This window comes from Trichosurus vulpecula, chromosome 1, assembly GCF_011100635.1.
Source record: "Trichosurus vulpecula isolate mTriVul1 chromosome 1, mTriVul1.pri, whole genome shotgun sequence".
Taxonomy (NCBI): domain Eukaryota; kingdom Metazoa; phylum Chordata; class Mammalia; order Diprotodontia; family Phalangeridae; genus Trichosurus; species Trichosurus vulpecula.
Window position 1 is genome coordinate 59,822,637 of NC_050573.1, and position 22,619 is coordinate 59,845,255.

The 22,619-nt window shown below is 45.9% G+C and overlaps 1 protein-coding gene across 1 annotated transcript; it reads right to left on the minus strand.

The window, feature by feature from the left end:
• Positions 1-7,185: 7,185 nt before the first annotated feature.
• On the minus strand, positions 7,186-15,853 carry SLC39A3 (solute carrier family 39 member 3). The gene is made up of 2 exons (XM_036740878.1): positions 15,524-15,853; positions 7,186-12,006 (listed from the first exon to the last, which is right to left on the minus strand). The coding sequence occupies exons 1-2, from the start codon at positions 15,731-15,733 to the stop codon at positions 11,266-11,268; spliced, it is 951 nt and encodes a 316-aa protein (XP_036596773.1). The 5' UTR covers positions 15,734-15,853; the 3' UTR covers positions 7,186-11,265.
• Between the last annotated feature and the right edge of the window lie 6,766 nt (positions 15,854-22,619).

Below are 22,619 nucleotides of genomic sequence, written 5' to 3' on the forward strand. Positions count from 1 at the left end.
ACATATTCAGGATTGGGAGGACATATGCTCAGGAAGCAGTGAATGACTGTCTGGGGCGTTATAGAGCTATGGCCCCTACCCACAAAGAGGGGAACGGACTTGCCCAAAGTTACATAGCTAATAAATAAATAGTAGGGTCAGGGCTCCAACCCTGATCTTCTGGGACAGCTAACGGCAGCTTAAGTGGCTTAGTGCATGAAGTTTTGACCTGGAGTCAGGAGGACCTGAGTTCAAAACCAAACTCAGACACTTAATTAGGGCAAGTTACTTCCTTCGGTTTGCCTCAATTTCCTCATCTGTAAAGTGAGGATAATAATAGCACCCACTTCCCAGGGGTGTTGTGAGGGTCCAATGAGATAACAATTGTAAAGTGCTTGGCAGAGGGGCTGAAATAGAGTAAATGCCATATAAATGTCAGCTATGATGATGATAACTACAAAGTCTAGGCTCTTTCCACTAGGGGAAGGGAACTAGCATTTATACAGTCCCTACTATGTGCCTGCTCTATGCTAAGTGCTTTACAAATATTGCCTCATTTGATGGAGAACTCCATTCAATCTGATCAACTTTAGATCCAATTCTCCTACCTTAGACTTACCTTCTCTCCATTTCCACTTGCCCCCTCCCCATCTTCACCACATTCCTGGCACTCAACAGCTTCAGAGTGACTCTGAGTTCCTAGAGGCCAGGGGCTGTCTTTTGACCTTTTTTGTATCCACAGCACTTAGCATAGTGTCTGGCACATAGTAGGCACTTAATAAATGTGTATTGGCTGATTGTCCCAGAAATGCACCATCCATCACAAAGCTGCACAGTCAGGCAGAGGTCAGTAAGTGGTATCGAACTGACAGTTTATGTTGCAAACGAGCAGATCAATAAAGAGTATGGTCCCAGTACACACGGATCACTCCTAGGTAGGAAAAGGGCTCTGCAATCTTTTAATCAGCCAGGTCTTCCTGTTCCTTCCCTCCAGCAAACGGTAGGCCGGGAATCTGGAGAGAAGGCCCAGGGCACAGCGAGAGAGGGCACCAGCGCACAGCTGACAGGATGAGCACAAATTCAGGTCCCCGTTTTTTCAAGACTTGATGCAACCCAGGCTCAGGGACCCAATCAGAATCTACCACCACCCTGCGGGCCTCCTCTCAGCCCACCCTAATAACTTCTTCAATAGAAACACAAACAAGGAAAAACAAAGCCGCCAACACGTTATTATTACGGTTGATTCAATCCAGAGGATTCGTCACCGCCCCATAATTTTCTTCTCCCATTGTTTCCTGCAAGAGGAGAGTAAATCTGGTTGTTTCCAGCTATTTGCCTCCTTCAGTACATACCCCCAAACAAAACAGCTGGCTCATTTCTGTCTGGAGAACACCTGGGGCCAAAAAAAAAAAAGGGAGGGAAGGAAAATGGGGAATGTGTGTGTCTGAGGAGTCTGGGAAGTGTTTAGCCTCAAGGACAGGAAACTTAAGAGGGGCCATGACAGGGCTTTAGGGTAGGCAAGATCATGAGCTCCGGATTTAGAGTCAAATAACCTGGATTCTGCTACCTATTGTCTCTATGACCTTGGACGAGTAATTTCTCTTCTCTGGGCCTCAATTACCTTCTCTGTGAAATGGGATGGTTTGGATCATATGATCTGATCTCTCAAGTTCCTAAGAATCTGAAAGGGTGCCATGTGGAAGAGGGATTAGATTTGTCCCAGAGAACAGGAGTGAGAGGAGCAAAGACAGATAAGAAATTTGTAATAATTAAAATGGCTCCAAGGTGATGCCTCTGGAGGGAATGAGCTTTCCATTAAGCCTGGAAGATCATTTATCAGGGATACCGTCAAGGGTGTTCTCAGGTGGGTACTGACTGAACCAAATATGCTCTGAAGTGCCTCCTAACTCCAGGATCCTGTTCCTAGTTGGTGCTGGGGCAGGGCTGGGCTGATCATTAGAAGACCTCTGACACTTACCAAATGACCACAGGCATGTCATGTAATCTCTCCAAGCCTCAGTTTCCTCATCTATGTTATGGCTGCATCTTTGGGAAAGGACTCCAAGTGCTGAGAGCTAGCCTTTCAAAAACAAATGGCCTCCATTCTGGGCCAGCCAGACCCCTGACCTAGCCAGGTTTCCCTTTGTGTAAGGGTTGGCCTGGATGGCTGCTGAGGTCCCCTGGGATTCTGTGACTCCCACTTACCAGAGGAGCAGTGGAGAGTCCAGGGTCAGAAGACCCAGGCCCAAACTACCTTGTTACATTCCTTCTTGGAGCCTCATTTTCCCCAATGGTCAAGTCAGGATAACAATCCCTGGCTGTCCTGCCTCGGAGAGTCCCTGGGAAGCTTGGAAGAAACAATGGCTCTGAAGTGCTTGGCATCACCAAGAGCTCAGGAAAGGTCAGCCCTCTGTAGCAGAACCTACCTGCAAGTGCTTCAGTGGATTTTGTGAGTGGCCATCTCTTGCTCATAATAGCTTCTATCAAGCAGGGAAGGATCACGTGTGTCTCTGTCTCCTGAGAACCAGCTGACTAAGTTTGGAGAGGTTGGTTCCTCACAAGAAGGTTGGCCAAGAAGCCTGGCAATTCAGGAGAGGGATAAAGAGGGAAGGAGGTGCCTTTGTGGAACATACCCCCTGATGAAATCAGATCATCTTAGGCACCCAGGGGCCTGTACACATATTGCAGAGGGTCTGTGAACTTGGATGGAAGAAAACGTCATTTCTATTTTCACTAACTTCTAATGGAAATTTGCCATTTCCTTCCACTATTGAAAAACATGATTCTGAGAAGGGGCCCTATAAACTTTACTAGCTTGACCATTGAGGGGGTCCACGACACACAAAGCTAGAAGTCCTGATCTTTAGATTTAAGTATTTAAATAATAAAAAACTGCTGACTTTCATGTAGCATTTTAAAGGTTGCAAAGCACTTTACTACATACATTGCCTCATATGATGCCCACAACAAGTCTATGAGGTAAATACTGTGAGTAGGGTCCCTTTTTCACAGATGAATAAACTGGGGCTTAGAGATGTTAAATGATCGACTCCCAAGGTTGTCCCACATGCTGAGGTTTTACAATATTTCCAGCATGTCCTGCTGCCTTCATGTGTATCCTTCTTGCCTTCTTCTAGCCTTTGAAAAAGAAATACTCAGGTGGAGCCATTCATTTCTACGATGTTCCCATGTGTCCCTGAGAGGAGATCGGGCTTGTTTCCCTGAGTGTCCATTGCAGGCACTGGGGTCTGCCCCTGCCCACTGTCCACTGTCAGGTCAAACAATCTCTGCCCTTGAGGCTTCTCACCCCTTACCATTACACCTCTGTTTAGAAAGTGAGCTCCGTATGTGGAAATTTGTTTTGCTTAACTAAGCAATATTTGCCATAAGGGTTTTCTTTTTCTTTTCAGTATGGGGGAGGTGGAAAAAATGTCTGATCATTGAAAACAATTTAATTTTTTAATCTCTTTTTTTTTGAGGCAATTGGCATTAAGTGACTTACCCAGGATCACAAAGCTAATGTCTGAGGCCAGGTTTGAACTCAGGTCCTCTTGATTCCAGGACTGGTGCTCTACCCACTACACCACCCGACTGTACCGAAAACGATGCATTAAAATTTAGAACAAAACTAGTTTCCTTGAGATGCTGCTTCATTTTTGTATCTCAGCACCAAGTACAGTGCCTAACACATAGGTTCAGGTTTAGAGATGGAAGGATCTAAGGGAGAGTGATTCCCCCACCCCCACCCAAGCACTTAGTAAATGCTTGCTGGTTGATTTGGAGAAGCCCATGTGAAGACAGGCCAAGGTCAGGCCTCAGAGCCCACTGCATTTTGCCACTTTGTAAGTCAGAGATAGTAATACTAATAGTTCATACTGACATAGGACTCCATTGTTAAAAAATACTGCCTTCACTGGAGCTCTGTGAAGTATTTCATCTTAGCTAGCATTCATATGGCGTTTTTTAAGGTGGACTAAGCACTTTATAAACATTATCACATTGAGACACAACCACCCTGGGAGGTAGGTGCTATTATTATCCTCGTTTTACAGATGAGGAAACTGAGGCAGAGGTTGGGGGACTTGCCCAGGGTCACACAGCTACTTAAGTGTCTGAGGCTGCATTTGAAATTGGGTTTTCCTGACTCCCATGTCGAGCAGTTGGTCTATCCACTACACTACCTGGTCCTAGCTGCCTTAAATACAAGTATTATTAACTGCATTTTACACTTGAGCAGGAGGAACCTTGGGCTCTGAGAAAGCGTATGACCTGCCTAAGGTCACACAGCTAGTGAGCGGAAGAGTGGGAACATTGCAATCTCCTAACAGATCTTCCTGCCTCTTTCTTCCCCTTGGCATCTGTCCATATCAGTGCCAGGCTAATCTTCTTTATCCAAAGATCTGTTCATATAACTTATACCCCCAAAGCTTTAGTGTCTCCCCAAAACTTCTTTGCATGGCATTCAAGGCCTTTCACCACCTACCTTCCCAGCAGGGATAACGTTATGACAAATCTGCTGATTAGAAACGCAAAATAAATTCCCATATAAGGAGCTCATTTTCTAAACAGTGAGAAGGGGTAAGGGCAGAGAAATTGTTTGGCCAAACGGCAGGCAGGGGCAGACCCCAGTGCCTATGGTAGACACTGAGGGAAAATCCCAATGTCCTCTCAAGGATACATGGGAACATGCTGGAAAGGAAACGCTCTGCCTGAGTATTTCTTTCCCAAGGGATAGAAGAGGGCAAAAAGAATACACATGGTGGCAGCAGGACACTGCAAAGACTGTGGATGCAGAGAAAACCTCAGCTCGAGCCCTGCTTCTGCCCCTTACCAGGGCACCTACCTAGGGCCACCTGCACCTTCCCAGTCCTCTCTTACTCTCCTCCTCCACCCACGCCAGCCTCCATTCAAAATGTCCTACTCTGAGTCCTCTAAACACATCTTGCTCATCCTGGACTTTGCCCCCCCACCTCATGCCCTGTGGCCACCATGTCCTTCTCTGCTCCTTTCCCATTGCCCAGCCCATTCATTCTAGTGCTGGCTCCTCTAGGAAGCTTCCTGGCCTCCCCAGTCAGTGCCATTGCCCCTCCCCCCATGCCCTGTGGCCGCCATGTCCTCCTCTGCTCCTTTCCCACTGCCCAGCCCATTCCAGTGCTGGCTCCTCTGGGAAGCCTCCTGAGCTTCCTGGTCAGTGCCATTGCCCCCCTCCCTCCCCTTGGTCTTTCTATGGCCCCTGTGACCCACTTACAGAATAGCACAGACTGTAGTTGTAGCATGTTCTACAGGCCCAGGCTTTCCTTCCTCATTTGTGCTTGTATCTGACTCCCTTACTAGACAGGAATTCCACGAGGGCAGGGCCATCTTATCCAAATTTTGTACACTGCCCTGCAGCATTCTACTCTGCACACAGTAGACACTCAATGTTTACTGCATAAATGCTGAATGAAGTGGGAGCCCGACATTCACTGAAGTCTCTGGGCACCTAGTGCTCCTATGTCTCACTTCCATTTGGACAGGCAAGGGGGCAGATTTCAGCTCGTTAAGAATCAATCTAAGGGGTAGAGACCCCCACACTTTGTAAGTCAAAAACATCCAAAGCCTGTCCCTCTCTTACAAGGAAGTTTGCAGCCTCCTTACACTGTTCTGCCTCAGGACCCCTCTCTTTCCAGAAACTTCTGGGGAAAAAATATTGAAAAACAGACATTTCTGCTTCCATGGGCTCTTTCACTTGAAGGGAGTTATTTAAAACAATGGAGGGACTTTGACATTGCCTGATGCTTCTTCCTGTTCACTTCTGCTCTATGTCAAGCCTGGTCTCCAGTAGCTGTGTGCTTAAGGTGCGCCTGGCCCAGGTACTCTGGGTTTCAATCCAATGAGCACTCCTTCTGCTCTTCTTCAAACAAAGGCTCATCCCCATTGTTTTTAAAAGGATCTCTCTCTACTGCAGTTCCAGTGAAATGTGGTTCTGGTCCCATTCTGCTTTTCATCTCTAATACAGATGAACAGACAACAGAGAGGGAAGATATCTAAACACAGAACTTGGACCAGGGAATACGAATACTTTTAAATTCTCTATGGCCAGTAGTTAATAGAACCATTTTTAAACCAAGAGCAATCTTAAAGCTCATCTAGGCCAATCCCTTTGTTTGAGTGTGGCACATTGGCCTGCACATAGTAGGAAGGCACTTAATTAATATTTGTCGAATTGAATTTATTTGAATTTGGACTCAGAAAAACTGGGTTTGAGGCTGAGCTGCAATGCTTACTAGGTGACCATGGGTAAATTCCTTAAACTCTAATTCTTCAGTTCCTCGTTTATAAAATGGGGGTGACTGCCCCACTTGCCTTATAAGGTTGTTGCGAGGAAAATCCAAACCTTAAAAGACTATATGAAGGTCGGTTGTTATTTGACAGAAGATGGCTGCAGATTTAGAACTGGAAGGAGCCTGCTTTAAGTATGAGAAAGCGGAGGCCTACAGCAGTCAGTGTGTTTGTCTAATGCCCTGACACTGGGAGGTGGCAAAGCTGGATCATAAGCCTCCTCTCTTGCTGCTGTGTCAGGTGACCATCCAAGGCCTTGAGCCCACCAAGTGGCAGAGCCCAAAGCAGAAAGCCAGGTTTTCTGACATCCATCGCAAGCTCCTTTCCGTAACACCATGTCACCTCTCAGATAAACAAAGCAACATAACAGGTCCCAGCAACTCCAGGTGCAAACAGCTCTAGACACTCAACTCCAGGCAGCAGTGTGGATGGGATTAATGTTGCTGGCTGTAAGGAGGAGCTATCAGATGGGAGGCTTCCTCTTCATTTTAACTATAGCACAAAGGAAGGAGGCCATGAGGCAAGATCAAGATTATATGAATTCATTAAAGACGGAGACAGGTCCCATTCCACTCCTTCCTTCTACATTTTAAAAGGGAACCACATTTTGGTGCTTTAAACATAAATCAGTGGTTCTGTTGCCATGATTCTTTGCTTCATGTGAGCTCCTAGAGAAATGAGGATACAGGGGAGAGAGAGAGACAATGGGAAAGGAGGAGTGCTGGGTTTGACAGCGGGGAGGGGAGAGCTGCAGGTCTGAATAGCAGCTAGTGTGTTCACAGCTGGCTAGGATAAACACATCATTACACAATGCTGAAAAGGCTCTTTTTGTGGGGACATGTGCACATGCAACTACACACTACACACATACTTCCAGACACCACATATAAACACAAATGTGTAATTTGGTTCTGGAAAGAACTTCATATTCACTCCTTAATATGTACAGGAAATAAAACAGAGAATTACAGAATCAGAATAATAAATTTTTAGGGTTGGAAAGGACTTTAGAGATCATGTAACCCAACCCCCCCTTGTTTTACAGATGAGGCCCAGAAAGGTGAAGTGTCTTTCTACTAAGGGTGGAGGAGGCTGAACATGGTGCTGGGCCTGTGTGATTTCAGTAAGAACCGATCAAACAGCAAAAGCACCAGGAGGGAAGCTGGGCCAGCTCTGCAGGAGAAGTTATCTGTGCTGATTCAGATGATCCATGGGGTAAATAGGCCAACTGCAGGGAAGGTGAGCTTCCAACAGGGTAAACAAGCTTCCTGGCAGTCCCAAGGTGCCTCCCCTACACTCCAGTGACTTGACAACGTCTCCACAACTGTACGGAGGTGAGTGGAGGCAGTTCTGCCCATGTGGCTCCCTCCTCCAGAGGGTGAAAGCATCTTCTGAGTCTCTGATCCAGAGCAGGGGAATAAAGCAGCTAAGAGCCACCATGGCAGATTAATCCTGTAACTTCTCATGAGCTAACAAGCAAATAGATCCTCTGGACTGAAGAAACTTGCTTCTCTGAGTTCTTAAAAAGCCAGAAAAACCCACTCAGAATTCTTGCTTGGCGGGCTTTGCCCATTTCATGATACAGTGCCACCTTGTGATGCTGTCATGCAGGAACTGGCACAAGTGGCTTTCCACCAGAACCTCTGTTTCTGTGTCTGGACTCCTTAAGGCAGCACCTGATTCTCTGCCAGCCAGGAGAAGAGCCAGACCCTTCTTCCCTTTCACCCTCTTCAACAAAAAACCCAAGCCACCCCTTAGCAGCTCCCCCCATTCAGCTGCCCCCAGGTCAGCCTCTGAATCTCTCACCTAAAGCTCCAGACAGAAGGATTCACCTAGTGACATAGAGGCTGCTCAAAGGTATCAAAGAGTAGTGGTCACTGGTCATTGTCTGAGGAGAGTTCAAAGAACATAATAAGTACTCCAAGGCCACATTGTGCTTTACTTGTTGAAGAACAAAGAAGGAAGGGTGTATCCTCCTCCTGACACCTAAAATAAGGATGCTCCAAGCATGGGGTTGGCAGAGCTGTCTCAGGAGAGTCCAACGAAAACATCAAAACATCATGTGAACACACAAAACACCACTAAATCGCAGTAATATCTAACATCAACCCTGGGGTTTAGGAGCAAAGGTATGAGGAATAACAGTCTGGAGGGCAGTTCATATAAATACCTATTTACAGTTGCCCACTAAATCTGAAGAAGAGTCACTATTGAGTTCTGTATTATTTACAATTATCGAAAAAGCTTCGAAGGACAACTCCCTAAATCCCCAGGCTCCTCTGTGATGGTTCAGGAGAGGGAACAAAAAGGAAGGAAGCAGAGTAGAACGCCAAAAAGCCACCTGCTCCAAGGGTCATTTCCTCCCTGGGGCTTATGCTCATTCAGGTCTAACTGATCTAAAGCAGTCCTGCAACTGGAGAGTTACTATTTACATCCTGGAAAAAGTTAAGGTAACTAATTAGTCTACGTTGGCACAAATCCTGGCCCATGATAAACAACTGTGAACCAACCACTGAGCTCAGGAGCATGTGAAAGATCAGGGTGGGGAACGATGGACTACAACACATCACTAGGAAATTAACACACAGGCCCCAACTGCTGACATTGGTCAAACTGAAGTCACATCTGGCCGGCTTTATCTTCTCATCTTCTACTGAGGGAATAGGTAGCAGAAGAGGGAGGGGTGGAGGGAAAATACAATGTATGTAAAGCAAAAATACCCAAAGGAAAGCATCTGCATCCTCTGGAGTGGAGGTCTCTAAAAGGAAAGACATCTTTCCTCTTCATGGGCTGGAAGAATGGCATCGCTGCAGTCTGCCTCCTTTCCTCACCCACTGCCTCCCATGAAAATAGGTGAACAAATACTGGCTGAATAGTTTTTACTAGTGCTGACAGCTGGTGAGGGTGGCACCAATAATCAGGGGTTAGAACTGATTTAAGGGACTACGTTTTAAGTTAGCTTAAAACATAGAACAGACTGTGAAAGCTTAACGGGATTAAAGATTTTGAATGTCAGAGACTGAAGAGAACTTGGAATGAAGAATACAGACGATTAGCCCTGGAAGGGAAGTCAGAACACATTTGACTATTAGAACGAGCAGCTCCTTTGGTCCGTCTACTTCTTTTTACAGATTAGGAGGCTCAGACTGCGGTAGTCACCTGCCAAAGGGTCCCATAGCAAGCCGTTAGCAGTGTCTGGCCTTCTGGTGTCCTAGCCCAGAGCCTTTCCATCAAAACAGATATGAAAGGCAAAGTTTAGGCCCTGAAAATTAGATCACTGGGAGCCAAACAGGACAGAGACCCCTCAGGAGTGGATTCTTCACACTAGTTCCTTGATTTCAGCGTAGCAAACCAACAGAGCAGCTCTAAAGGCTGGAACTAGGGGAGCCTCAAGTCTATCTCAATCTATTTCCCAGGCCCTTTTAGCCCCTGAAGAGATGGGCGTAGTTCAACTTATGGGTTTGGGGTTTTGGTGGAGTTCTTTTTTGTGGGGAGTATGTGGAGTGAACGAATAGGCCAATGCCTGATCCCAAAAACTAGGGAAACAAAACATGAAGGAAATTAAAGAGGCTGCAAGGGTTAGAACTACCAGGCTGGGCCACTTTCTAATCAGCGTTCGGGAAGCTGTGTCCATCGCAGCCTGCAAACCAATTTATTCCAACAAAGATGAATTAGCTCAGGTCTTTGGTGCAATTAAAACCAAGAGCTCTCTGTACACAAACATTTACTGATTCTCAGTCGATAAGGATGCCTGAGCCATGTCCTGACAGTTTCTGAGGAACACAACCTCCGTTCCCTTTCATCTTCTCAGGTGCCTCCAAGTTCTATTTCCTGGGCACTCTATACCACTTGTGCCCTCTTGGTAAAACTAGGTGACCACCAGGTACGTGGCTGTGGCTGGGCCCCTCACAGAGCTCATCGACATCTCCTGACTGACTGGAATAAGCTGGTGGCCCCGAGTCACCAGCAGGAAGGAGAATTTCTGTGAAATCAGCAAGAGAGCATGAAACAGAACACACGAGCTGATAAATCTAGGACAAGGAAGGAAAATGTGTACAGCCCCTCCTTCCCTTTTTCCTATCAGTAGTAAGCATAAAACCTCAGCAAGCGGAGCACACTCCATCTAACAGCCAGTAAATGACCTTAAGCCGGCCTGCTTGCGAGCAAAGTGCCCAAGCAGTAACCCTACTGCATTCCTGGTGACTTCTGCTATTGGGATTTTCTACCTAAACCCAAACAATAATGCTTTTCCTGGATCACTGAGGCCAGGATGGCCAGAAGACATTAAAACAGAAGATGAGGAGACTTCTGAGGGGTCGGGTCTAAATCAGGCCAAAGACCTGGAATGTCCATGTGTTAATGATGCTGATTCTAATCCAGAGGACAGGGAGAAAGGGAAAGGGAAAAAGGAAGGGGGTGGAGAGGGGGAGGAGAGGAAATAGGGAGGAGGAGGGAGGGAGAAAGGGAGAGTAAAGGAGGGGAGGGGAGGGAAGAGAGAGAAATGGGGTGTCTACATGCTATGTTAACCCAATCTGTTCCTCAGCCTTCATCTCAACTTATGTCTCTTGTCTCCTTTGTGTTCTTCAGTTATGAGGTCACATTGCTTTTCACCAAAAGTAAACAGTATCACACACAACTGATACACACACACACACACACACACACACACACATACAAGTTGAAGGGCAATATTACAACTGACAGGAAAACTCTCTGCCAGGCTGTAGATACCCTCCAGACATCAAGCTCTAACTCATAAGCATACACAGGCAAACCACACGCTCAGCACCACCTGAAGACCCACTGTGCAGGGACATTGAGCAATGGGCTTGAGGAAACACTCCCTCTTCTGTACAAGCTGCTCACGGGCGGCAGTTCTTCCTCTTTGCTGGGGAGAGCAAGGTGCATCCTTCAGATTTGGGCTCTACCTTTCCTGCAGCCTCCATGGAAGGGTTCTCACTGCAGCTACCACTTGAAGAAAACCAGTCCCGCCAGCACTGCATAGCCCAACACCAAAAAGAGAACTTTCAAGAGACGGTCATTCTTGTCTTCTAACTCTTTCACCAGTATCTCAAAGAAGGTCACAAAAAGGAAAGTTCCTCCTGCAAAGCCCTGTAGCAGCACTGAGGCCACGCTGCTGGCCACACCCTTGGTCCTTTCAATGCCCACGCCAATCCCGATGCCCAGAGGGATCATCAAGCTCACCGTGATAGCCAGCTTGGCTGCATCTTTCATCGGCAATGAGCTCTTCGCCATGTTGATCCCCAGAGCCACGGCCACTAATGTCTCATGAATGGCCACACCGACAAATAAGCTCATGACTTTGTCCCCCTCCTCCTGCAGGCCCAAGGCCAAACCCTCAAAGATAGAATGGGCGGAAAGAGCAAACACGAGGCTGAAGAGACGGAGTGGGCTGGAGCGGGAGAGCTCTTGAACATTTAAGCCATGGCCATGGGAGTGATGACCATGCTCTGGGTAAAAGTTGTGTCCACGGGAGTTTCCAATAAAGGGGCTCTCATACTCTGAGTCACTTCCCACATCAGAGCCTGCATTGAAGGTCTCTAGGTCAATGAAGGAGGGCTTCTCCTTTCTGAAGGTCAAAATGACCTGCTCCACAAAAACAGTCATGAAGAACCCCAGGAGCATAATGGTCTCTGCTAAGGGATAGTCTGTGGTGATGTTTCCAAGTTTCAGAACTTCTTGGAGCTGAAGCAAAGGACAAAAGAAAAACCATAAAAGACTTAGAAGTAAAATAATTTTGTCTGTCTTCATAAAAAACCAACACATAGAAGTCAACCTCATGAAATCACCTGAGACTAAGGCCACCACGGCAACAGATCTAGTTTGGAGAGAGGCCATCGTGGGACATTCATTCATTCATCAAACATGGACTGACCCCTAATGTGTGTGAGACGTTTCAGAGAAGTACAAACGTCTATGCTTTAGGAACTAGCCATCTAATAGGGGGAATAAGAAAATACCAAAGTAACTAGAGTACAAGGCAATATAAGACAATTACAGCTAGTAATAATAGTTAACAGTTGTATAGCACTTTGTTTGCAAAGCACTTTACATCTATTACTATGCCTCATTTGATGAATGATATGAATGAGGGGTGACTAAGGAAGGCGTCATGGAGGATGTGGCATACAAACCAGGCCCTAAAAGGGACTTTAATATGGGTAAATAGGGGGTGGGGAGAGGTGGAGGGGGCAAGGCTATTCCATGATCAAAGATGAAAAATGACAAGTTATGTGCATGGGATACTAAGTATACGGATAGTATGGGGATAATAAATAAACCGTTTTGGCTAGAATGGAAAGTTCATTTAAGAAACTAGGAACATGGAAGACTAGAAAGATGGGAGGGGGATCTTGAAGGTCATGCTAAGACAGTTAGCTTAAGCACAGCAAGGCACTGAGGAGTTTTAAACAAGGGTCCAAGTACTATTTTTAAAAATTTACCATGACAGCTTAGAGAGGGGGATGACTGGAACCAGGAAAACAGCTAGGGTCATTGCAGTAATCCAGGCACAAGGTAGAGGAGGTGAACCAGGATGGGGGCAGTGGGGGTAAATAAATGAATGAGAAGCTGTGAAGGCAGCATCAGCAGGACCCAGGGACTGACTGGATGTAGGGGGTAAGAAGTCGAAGGAGGTCTGAGGTCTGGAGCCTGGCTGACTTCAAAGTAAACCTACAAATTTCAAGACCAACAACATAAAAAATCAAAGACTATTCAAGTCACTCTCTTTCATAGGGAAATAGCCCAGGGGGAGTATGGTGGTGATAGTAAAAAAAAAAGACAACAACCTGGTTGTACTTTCCACATGTGGTTAATCTGGGATATTTCTGTGGCAAATTAACGCTCTAGAGGGGAAACCAGATATTCAATTCAATAAACATTTTTTAACCATCTACTGGGCGAAATACTGGAAAGGCAGCCAGGAACCAGAGTACTATGCTAGACACCATGGGAAATATTAAGTTGAGATAAGACAATCCCTGCTGTCATGGAGCTTAGTCCAACAGGGAGATAAGAAATATATGTAAATAACTATAATATACAAGAATAATGTGTCGTCAGATAAGGATTTTCAAAAAGTGCAACTACAAATGCATCCAATAATGCTGACACATTCTCATTCCTATTATAGGACATCCAAAGGAGAGAAAGCCCCCTAATTCTACGCATTCATCCTCACATCCTGTGGAAAACCTCGATGAAATCTGCCAGCCCTCAACCCCTTCAGTCTCATACTGTGAGTAGGGCTCAAGCACTCATCACAAGAATGGCAAACAGTAAACTGTGGAGGACATGACAGAGGAGATTGGGGGGGGGTCAGGAAGACATGTTAGTATCTCAGGGAGAACGGGTACCACTGGGCACAGAGATAGAGGAGGGCACAGGCAGAGCCTTGAGTGACATTCCAGTTATCTCCCAGGAAACTCCTGCCACAATGGGGCCAAAGTAAACAGAATCAAGTGGCAGCTGACTGCACCAGCACTTCACCAGTCAGGGAGCAAACAAGCATATATGTGGTGGCAAGAAACAACGAGGGCTAAAAATGAGTGGTTAAATACAGGGAGAGGCCAATTGAGGCTCAAACACTGTAGCAGTAGCATGTATGAGATCTTCTCCTGGAACTTTCTTACCTCTCGGTGTCTCTGTGCCAAGCAGAAGTGTTCACTGGTGTCTTTGTTGGTCTGGGGTCAAGGCTCAGGCTGCCCCACCCCCCATATACACACCAGAATTAGGGAAGTAAACAATGAGGAGAGGAGATCAAAACCAGAGTAGGGATGCCTAGCTGAATTATACCCGCTGAGCTTCCCTTTAATCCCCTGGGGCCTGGAAAAGGTACCTCTTAGTAGACAACATCAATGACATATGGGCTCAATTGTTATCATCTTTGAACTAGGTAGAATATTTCATGGAGGACAGTACGAAGATAAATATGGAATTCTGCTAAGTATTTACACTTCTAAACTTAGCTTCCATGACTCTTCATCATGAACGCTCCACCTTGGCTAGGGCAGTCTCTGCGTTGTTCCTCTTCCAACACAGAACTCATTCTCACCTTGCTCATGCAGTGCCCCTGACTGGAAGGCTTCCCTCTCCACCTAGACAATCCTACTACCCTTTGCCAAGACCCAGTTCCAAGTCCCACCCCCTCAGGAACCTGTCCCTGAACCCACCACACCACAGCCTACAGTGATCTCTCCTTCTACAGCCCTTTTAGACTTACTGTCTTCTCAACGAATTTGGCATATCACATAATGCCTAGTATTGTTACCATGCTCTGTGTGTGTGTGTGTGTGTGTGTGTGTGTATGTGTGTGTGTGTTGGCTGTCCAGTTAAAAGATAAATGACTCAAGAGCAAGAACCAGATCTCAGAATATGAAACAAAGAACAGAATGTTTGACATAGACAGAAACTTACAAAACACAATGCCAGAAGTGGGAGGGTACTTAGAAAACAGAACATACAATGTCAGAGGTTAACGGAACCTTGAAACAGAACATAAAATGTCAGAAATGGAAAGATCCTTAGAACACAGACTATACAACGTCAGAAGTAAAAGAAACATTAGACACTGAAGACAAAATATCAGAGCTGGAAGGGACCTCCAGCTGAAATGGTCCTTGTGAGCTCATCAACAGGCTAGGAATCCTCAACCTGCTAGGAGGAGGAGCTCCTTTTCATTTCCCTGAAACCCTGGGATCACTAAGGGGAGGGAAAGAAGCACTCACAAGGAAGTGCCTCCTCTGGGGCTTGTGGCTAACAGTAAATTCCTTGGGCAGACCCAAGAAGAGGCCGCCCATTGCAGGCTGTATTCCACTCCATGCTGGGAACCAGGACAACCTAAGAAGGAAACGTGGCCACAAGCACAACTTGGAGATCTGACAGCTAAGCCTTAGAGACCTGATAGCAGATAACTACATACTGGTTAGGGGCCCTACTTTAGTCATAAGAGTCTTAAACTGGAAGTCAGAAGAGACCTAAAGGAAGCTGCCAATCCCCTCATTTTAAAAATGGGGAAACTGTGAAGCCCAGAGAGGTTCAGCGCTTTGCCCAAGTTAGCCTTGTGTTCTTTTAGATCCCTTGTAACATCATGCTCAGCTTTAAGCACATAGTAGGTGCTCTGAAATCTGGTGAATGAATCACTGGGGGACATTTGGCTGAAAACCTCCATAGTTGCTCCATCCCAGTAAGCAAGCATTCTTACCTTTTCTCTCACAGCAGGGAGCAAGGCATTGAAGCAGGTGGCCAGGAAAACGCCACCTCCAAAAGAATTGCAGAGAGAGAGGATTTTCTTGGAGCGGTGGGCTTTCTCATAATCAGCCTCAATGATCTTCACAGGTAGGATGGAGCCAAGTAGCATGAGGATAAACACCCCCACCAGGCACAGCAGTTTGGCTACTAAGATCTTCGTCATGTTCACAGCCAGGAACGTTCCACCCGCTGGTGTCCCAAAGCAAATGTAGCAGAGGCCAACACTCTGCAAGTGCTAAAGGCCCCAGAGCAGCATCCAGGGACACATGCTTCCAAATAGCAGCTGTGAATGTCAAGCAAGTAAATATTAAGGCTACATATTCTCCAACCACATGTCATGAGTAGTTCATCAACTTCAAGGGATAAGAAACGACTGTGTTTCCTGCCATCTAAATCCCTCTACTAAAATGCTATTCCAATTCCTCATGATAACATGGAGGAGATCCTGGGCTCTCAAAGGAAGCCAAAGCAACAGACTGCAAATTTTATCCAGTTCTATCAGCCTGGAAAGGCTTTGGGCACGAGCTCACGGATGAATTATGCACTTGTTAGCCAAGCAAACTCCAGAGAGAGAGAGATGCATTGTCAGGCTGGTTCTGGGATAATGACTTTTCTGCATCTGGTAATTTGTAGGTGGTGGTGGGCAATCTGAATTAGTAAAGAGAATATCCACACAATGAAATTAAAGATCTTCAAAGTATTATTAGGGGTGATGGTGATAAGACATGTACACAAAGAAAACATAATAGAAGCAGTAAGAAGAGCAGAAAGTGTGTTGGACAGAGACTGAAAGAGGACCAGGTTCGAATGCCACAGCAGCATGAGATGGGGAGCAGGTCACATGACCTTGGAGCATCTCAATTTCTACTGTAGTAAAATAAGGATGACAATCTCTGTCCCGACAACCTCACGAGACTATTGTGTAGAAAAGTGCTTTGTAAACTATGAGGCAATATAGAATTGTATAGAATGAGTATATAAGGGTGTATGAAGAGATCACAAAAGGGAAATATAACTCCCAGGGGAGGACCACGTATAGGTGTGTAAAGCACAGCAATTCAGGAAAGGAAGTCTGAATGCCTGATCATGCAAAGGGAACCTGGCGTCCAATGGCACTGAAGGAGGGCAGGGCATAAGCAACGGCATAATTGAAAGAGCCCTGGATTTGGAGTCGGAAGACCCCCAGCTCAAGTCCCAATTCAGGCATTTACATCTGAGTGAATCCTGGCAAGTTTCTACCCCTCCATGGGCCTCATTTTCTACATACACAAAAGGATGGCACTCAACTAGTTCATTTCTATGCTCACTTCTAGCTCTAAAGCCTATGAAACCATAAAGCACTATGGAAGTATGAATTATGATGAAAACTGGAATATGAGGGGTGCATAGGGAGTATAAAGTCTTGTGAAATTTGATAAAGGACAAAGCATGTCCAGTTAGGGCTGTGGGGGAAGGGAGAGTGGGGGAAAGTTTCCAATAAGACCTCACAGAGGACTAGAACTGAGGTTTGAAGGATAATCCAAGTCAGAAATGGAAGTCAGACTACCAATTCACAAAGGACAAGCAATGAGGGAGGCCTAAACCTGAAAAATATTACACGATAATAGGAAGCTGTGTGGTATGCCACAAACAGTACAGATTCAGAATAAGACCTGGGTGTGAGCCTTGGCTTTGTCTGGAATTAAAAGCACATGCCACAGCTACCTGTGAGACCTCGGACACGTCCCAGCCGAACCTTAGTTGTCACATCTGTAAGATAATCAGGTTTGAAGCTCTCTCCCATGAGCTTGGAGGACTGTCAGAGTTGGGAGGGACTATAATAACCAATCCCACCTCATTTTTCACCAAGAGAGAAGCTGAGACTCAGACGTCCTAAGACATTATTAGGATAATCTATCTGCATTTTAAGCCTAAGTCTTTATGTCTGTTGTATAGGATTGTATGTAAAGCACTTATAACTTTAAAATGCTAGATGAATGTCAGTCATCACTATAACTACGGCAATGAATACTAAACTAGGAGTCAAGAGCTCTGGAATCTAGTCTCAACCCTGCCATTAATAAGGGCAGGCATTTAAATGTTTATTGATCGACTGATTGTGGACAAGTCCTTTAGTCTAAATGAAGGGTTTGCATAAAATGATTTTGACGTCACCTTCCAGGTAAGGTTGTAAGCAACCTTGCAAATGTAATATAATGGGAGGAGTGCTGGCTTCAGAGTCAAAGTTCCTGGGCTCAAACGCTGTTTCTACCATTTAAAATCATGGTGACCTTGTACAAGTCACCTTACTTTCCCTGGGCCTCAGTTTCTTTCTTTGTAAAGTGACAGGAATGTACTAGTCCAAACAAGCAAGCAACAAGAATTTATTAAGACCTTACTATGTATCAGGTACTGAGCTAATTTCTTGGGATAGAAAGAAAAAAATGCAAGCAGCCCCTACCCTCAAAGAGCTTAGAGGGAGACACTTCAGGTCCCAGCTAAATTGCCACCTTCTCTGCAGGAACAATTTCCTGATCCCTCTTAATCCTAGAGCCTTCTCTGATGCTTATCTCCAATTTATCTTGTTTTAGACGGTGAGACCCTGGAGAGCAGGGACTGTCTTTTGCTTTTCTTTGTATCTCCAGCACTTAGCTCAATGCCTGGCACATGGTGCTTAGTAATTCTCATATAACACTACAATGTAGGATTTGATGGCCTCTACCACACTTATTAGCATCCCCCCCGGGACTTACTTTCCACTGTTTATTGACTGACTTACACAGTTACATACAAGACGCGTACAGGCTAGATACAAAGTAACCTTACAGGGACAGACACTAGCAACTGAGGGGCCTGGAAAGGCTTCCTGAAGGAGACATCCGAGCTAACTATTGAGGACGGAGTTAATGCTTATTTAATAAATGGAGGCGATCTCTAAAGTTCCTTCCAGCTCTTCATCTGCGACGCTGCGATAGGGCTCATACCTTGCAGTGTGATGTAGGGTTAAAGGCTCTGGATTTGGAGTCAAGGGGACCTGGGTTCGAATCCTAGGATTGACATGTCTGGGTGACCTTGAGCAAGTCTCTTCGTACGATCACAGACTCAGAGCTGAAAGGAAGCTTCTAGTCCCACCCACTCATTTTACAGAAGAAGAAACTGAGGCCCAGCAGCGAGAGGAAAGAGGAGGCTTGCCCTAGGCTCGGAGTCTCCGGCCTCCCCATCGCCGGGTCTCCGCTTCCTCCTCTTCCCAATCACAGGGTCTCTCCCGCTCCCCTCCCCCACCTCGCGGCAGGGATAAGGGGTGGGGTCGGGCCTGACAGCGTCAAGGAAAGGCCGGAGACCCAGGCCCGACGACAGCCAGGGGAGACCGTGGGTCTGGCCCCTCTGGCCTGGCTCCCTCGGCCCGCCTCCTCCACAGCCCCATCCCGCGGTCTCCGCCTCCCTCCCCAGCCGCCCTCGGGTCAGCGCCGCCACTTACTTCTCACCAGAAGCAGCGCCCGGGGCCAAGTCACCGCCTCCACCGTCGGCGGGCCAAAGCCTGGGATCCCGCCCCCTTCTCGGCGCTTTACCCCGCCCCTCTCTCCATGCCACCATCCAATTGGTGGTTTCTCACGCCGCAAGAGGAAATCTCGCTAATCATTGGCTTGGGTGACTATCAATTGCAACCTCCGCCCGCCCACCCAAGCACTTCACGAATGGGGTTTAGGGAAAGTGTTTCCCCCCCTCAGGGGTTGCAGAGTGCTCAGAGGAAAAGGACCCGGAGAGAAACCGCTACCTGTGGTGGAAAGGTTCTGGGAGGGGGATGGGGTTAGACACTTTAAGAACTGTCCGCGAGAGATGGTGCTGAATCTCCTTTGAACTCAAGGATCATCTTGGAGCCTTTCCACAGATGATTTACCCAGAGGGCAAGCCTACCGCCGTGTTTGGATGGGGGAAGCCTTCCTTTGGAAAAATAACCACAAATAATAGCTTACATTTATACAGACTTGAAGACTCAAGTCACTTTTCTCCTAGAAGGCAGGCTCTAAGGGGGAAAAGCAGGTAGTACTTTAAGATGGCCAAGGACTCCCTTATCAACGTGGGTGCTCTCTCACACTACCCCCCCATGTCCAATTTGTTGCCAAGTTCCATCCATTCTACCCTCATAACATCTATCCTATATACTCCCTTCTCTCCCCAGCGCTGCCATCACCCTGGCACAAACTCTCAGTAGCCTTCTAGATGGTCTCCCTACTTCATCTCTCTCTACTCCAATACATTCTTCACTCAGCTATCAAAGTGGTATGATAATTTGTTTTTATAGTTCAGTCATGTCAGACTCTTGGCCACCCTATTTAGGGTATGCCTGGCAAAGATAATGGAGTGGTTTGCCATTTCCTTCTCCAACTCATTTTACAGACTAGGCAAACAAGGTTAAGTGACTTGCCCAGTGTCACACAACTAGTAAGTGTCTAAGGCCAAATTTGAACTCAGGTTCTTCCTGACTGCAGGCCCAGCACTCTATCCACTGTACCAAGTATGACCATATCACAATATTCAATATACTCCAGTGGCTCCCTACTACCCTTAGGATCAAATATAAAATCCTCTGACTTTTTAAAAGTCCTTCATAATCTGGTCCCTTTCTACTTTTCCAGTCTCCTTATACCTTCCTTCCTTCCATGTACTCTGTAATCCAGTGAAATTATCTTCCTTGCTGTTCCTCACACATAATACCCCAAGACCCAACTCCATTGATTTTCACAGTTGTCTCCCATGTCTGGAATACTCTCCCTCCTCATCTTTGCCTCCTGACTTCTTTCAAGTCTCAGCTAAAATCCCACTTTCTGCCAGAAGCTTTTCTCAGTCTGCCTCAATATGATCTCCCCTCTGGAATTAGCTCCTATTTATGCTATATAAATCTTGTTTATACATTGTTGTTGTCTCCTCCATTATACTGACGGTAGTTTGAGGGTATCAAATGTTTTCTCCTTTCTTTGTATCTCCAGTGGCTAGCACATAGCATTCATTTTGATGACTTGTTTGCTTGACTTGACTTATGAGGGGGGTACAGAATTCTCACACCATGCTACTATGTGGGGCTGGATGGCCTTCATTGTAGATTTATTGTCACCAAGATAAGATGGAAAAATCATAGGACTTGGAGTCAAGAGATTTCTGGGATCCTCATTGCCTTCTCTGACCTACTTTTATAATCTACTTCACAATATTCTTCTTTAAACACTGTAAATTCCAGTGAAACTGAACTACTTAAGCTGTTCCCCAAACAAAATGTTAGCTCTCATCATGAAGCCCTTCCCTACTCTCATGCCTGGAATGCACTTCCTCCTCATCTCTACCTTTAAGAATCCTTTGTCCAGGGGCAGCTGGTGGTACAGTGAATAGAGCACCAGTCCTGGAGTCATGAGGACCTGAGTTCAAGTCTGGCCTTAGACACTTAGATGTATGACCAAGCCAGCCACTTAACCCCATTGGGAGACAGAGAGAGAGAGAGAGAGAGAGAGAGAGAGAGAGAGAGAGAGAGAGAGAGACAGAGAATTCTTTGTCCAAAGCTCAAGTATTCCTTCCCCTTCCCCTTCCCCTTATCTCCTCCCAACCAAATGAACGTTTTTTCTTCCTCAACAAATTTACCATGAGCACCTTTTGGCTCTTTCCCTCACCCCAATCACTCTACCTAGTTTTATATTTACCTGTGTGCCTGTCATATCTCTCCCATTGCAATTCAATTCAATAAACCTGCTAAATGCCAGGTACTGTGCTAAGTGCTGGGGATATCAAAAATAAAAAGAGTCCTGGCCCTCAAGGACTTTACTATCTAATCTGTGGAAGACAATACACAAAAGGAAGCTTAAAAAGGGGAGGGAAAGTTATTCTCTGATCCCATTCAGATCTAGGAGTGCAAGAGCCTTTGGGAGGAATGTTTTACTTATGCCTTCAGCCCTCCAATTAGAGGGGTGAAAAGCTACCAAGGGTATGATAGTGGGACAGTGTGATGCAGTGGGTAGACTAGTATTGGACTGGGAGTTCGAAAGACCTGAGTTCAAGTCCCACATCAAGACACTTAGGATCTTGGGCAATTCACTTTTCCAGACCTCATTGTTCCCATCAGTATAATGAGAAAGTTGTACTCAAAAGCTCAAGATACCCTTCCAGTTCTAAATCTACAGTCCTATTGTTATATTGTATATAATCCTGTGATCTTCCAGACATTAGTCTTAGTTCTGCCCTCTGGGATCAAGCAAAACAGTAGTAGTAGTAGAAGTAGTCCCTCTCTAACCTGACAGCCCTCGAAATCTTTGATGAGAGCTATCATGTCCCTGCCAGTCTTCTCCATAACCAGTTTCTTCAATTGATCCTAATGACAGTTTGAGTCACTTTATCATCCTATTGATTTTCCTTTGGAGTCACTCTAGTTTGTTGATATCTTTCCTAAAATTCAGAATTTATTTACTGAATACCTACTATATGCAAAATTTAGGTGCAAGAGTAAAAGTTAGAGGGGAAGGCTAGGGCAGCTGGGATTAGACCAGTAGTTGAGTAGCCTTAGATTCCTAGGGCTGGGAGCAAAGAAAGCAAATTTTATTTCTTTTATCACCAATGTGGCAGTTCTTGGGAGAGTGGAAGGAAAGGTGGAAAAGCTTGTACTTTTTCTGCATGGCTACACTGGGCCACAGTTACATAGCAGGTCATTAATCACTTAGACAACTTTGCCAGAACTTTGAAATCTCGAGTGAGTTGATTTTCTCCATAATCTTCTTCAATACCTCCAGTGATTAGTGATGTCTTCAGGAGGCATGATCCTTTCAGCACTGCAGATCCCAACTCCTCCATGCCTCAGTAGATGGCCTCCATAAGAAGCTGTGGCCACAGTATCCATTACCCTATGACCAGTGAGTTCTTGCGGTGAAGCTACTGGACTCAAGCTAGACTGGTCTTCAGAATACAAACCATCTAGACTTGACAACTCTCCAGCTCAATGGGGCTGCCCAGAGCTCACACTCACCTGGAATAACCATTTTGGTTTTAAAGTCACCTCCACTATACATACTCCATACAACAGGATACAACAG

What these genes read in the sequence shown, in the direction of transcription:
- SLC39A3 (XM_036740878.1), bottom strand. Translation starts at nt 15,733, where the DNA reads ATGACGAAGATCTTAGTAGCCAAACTGCTGTGCCTGGTGGGGGTGTTT. An exon ending in TCCCTGCTGTGAGAGAAAAG is followed by an intron (nt 12,007 to 15,523) that starts GTAAGAATGCTT and finishes CCTTTGCTTCAG; the next exon opens with CTCCAAGAAGTTCTGAAACT.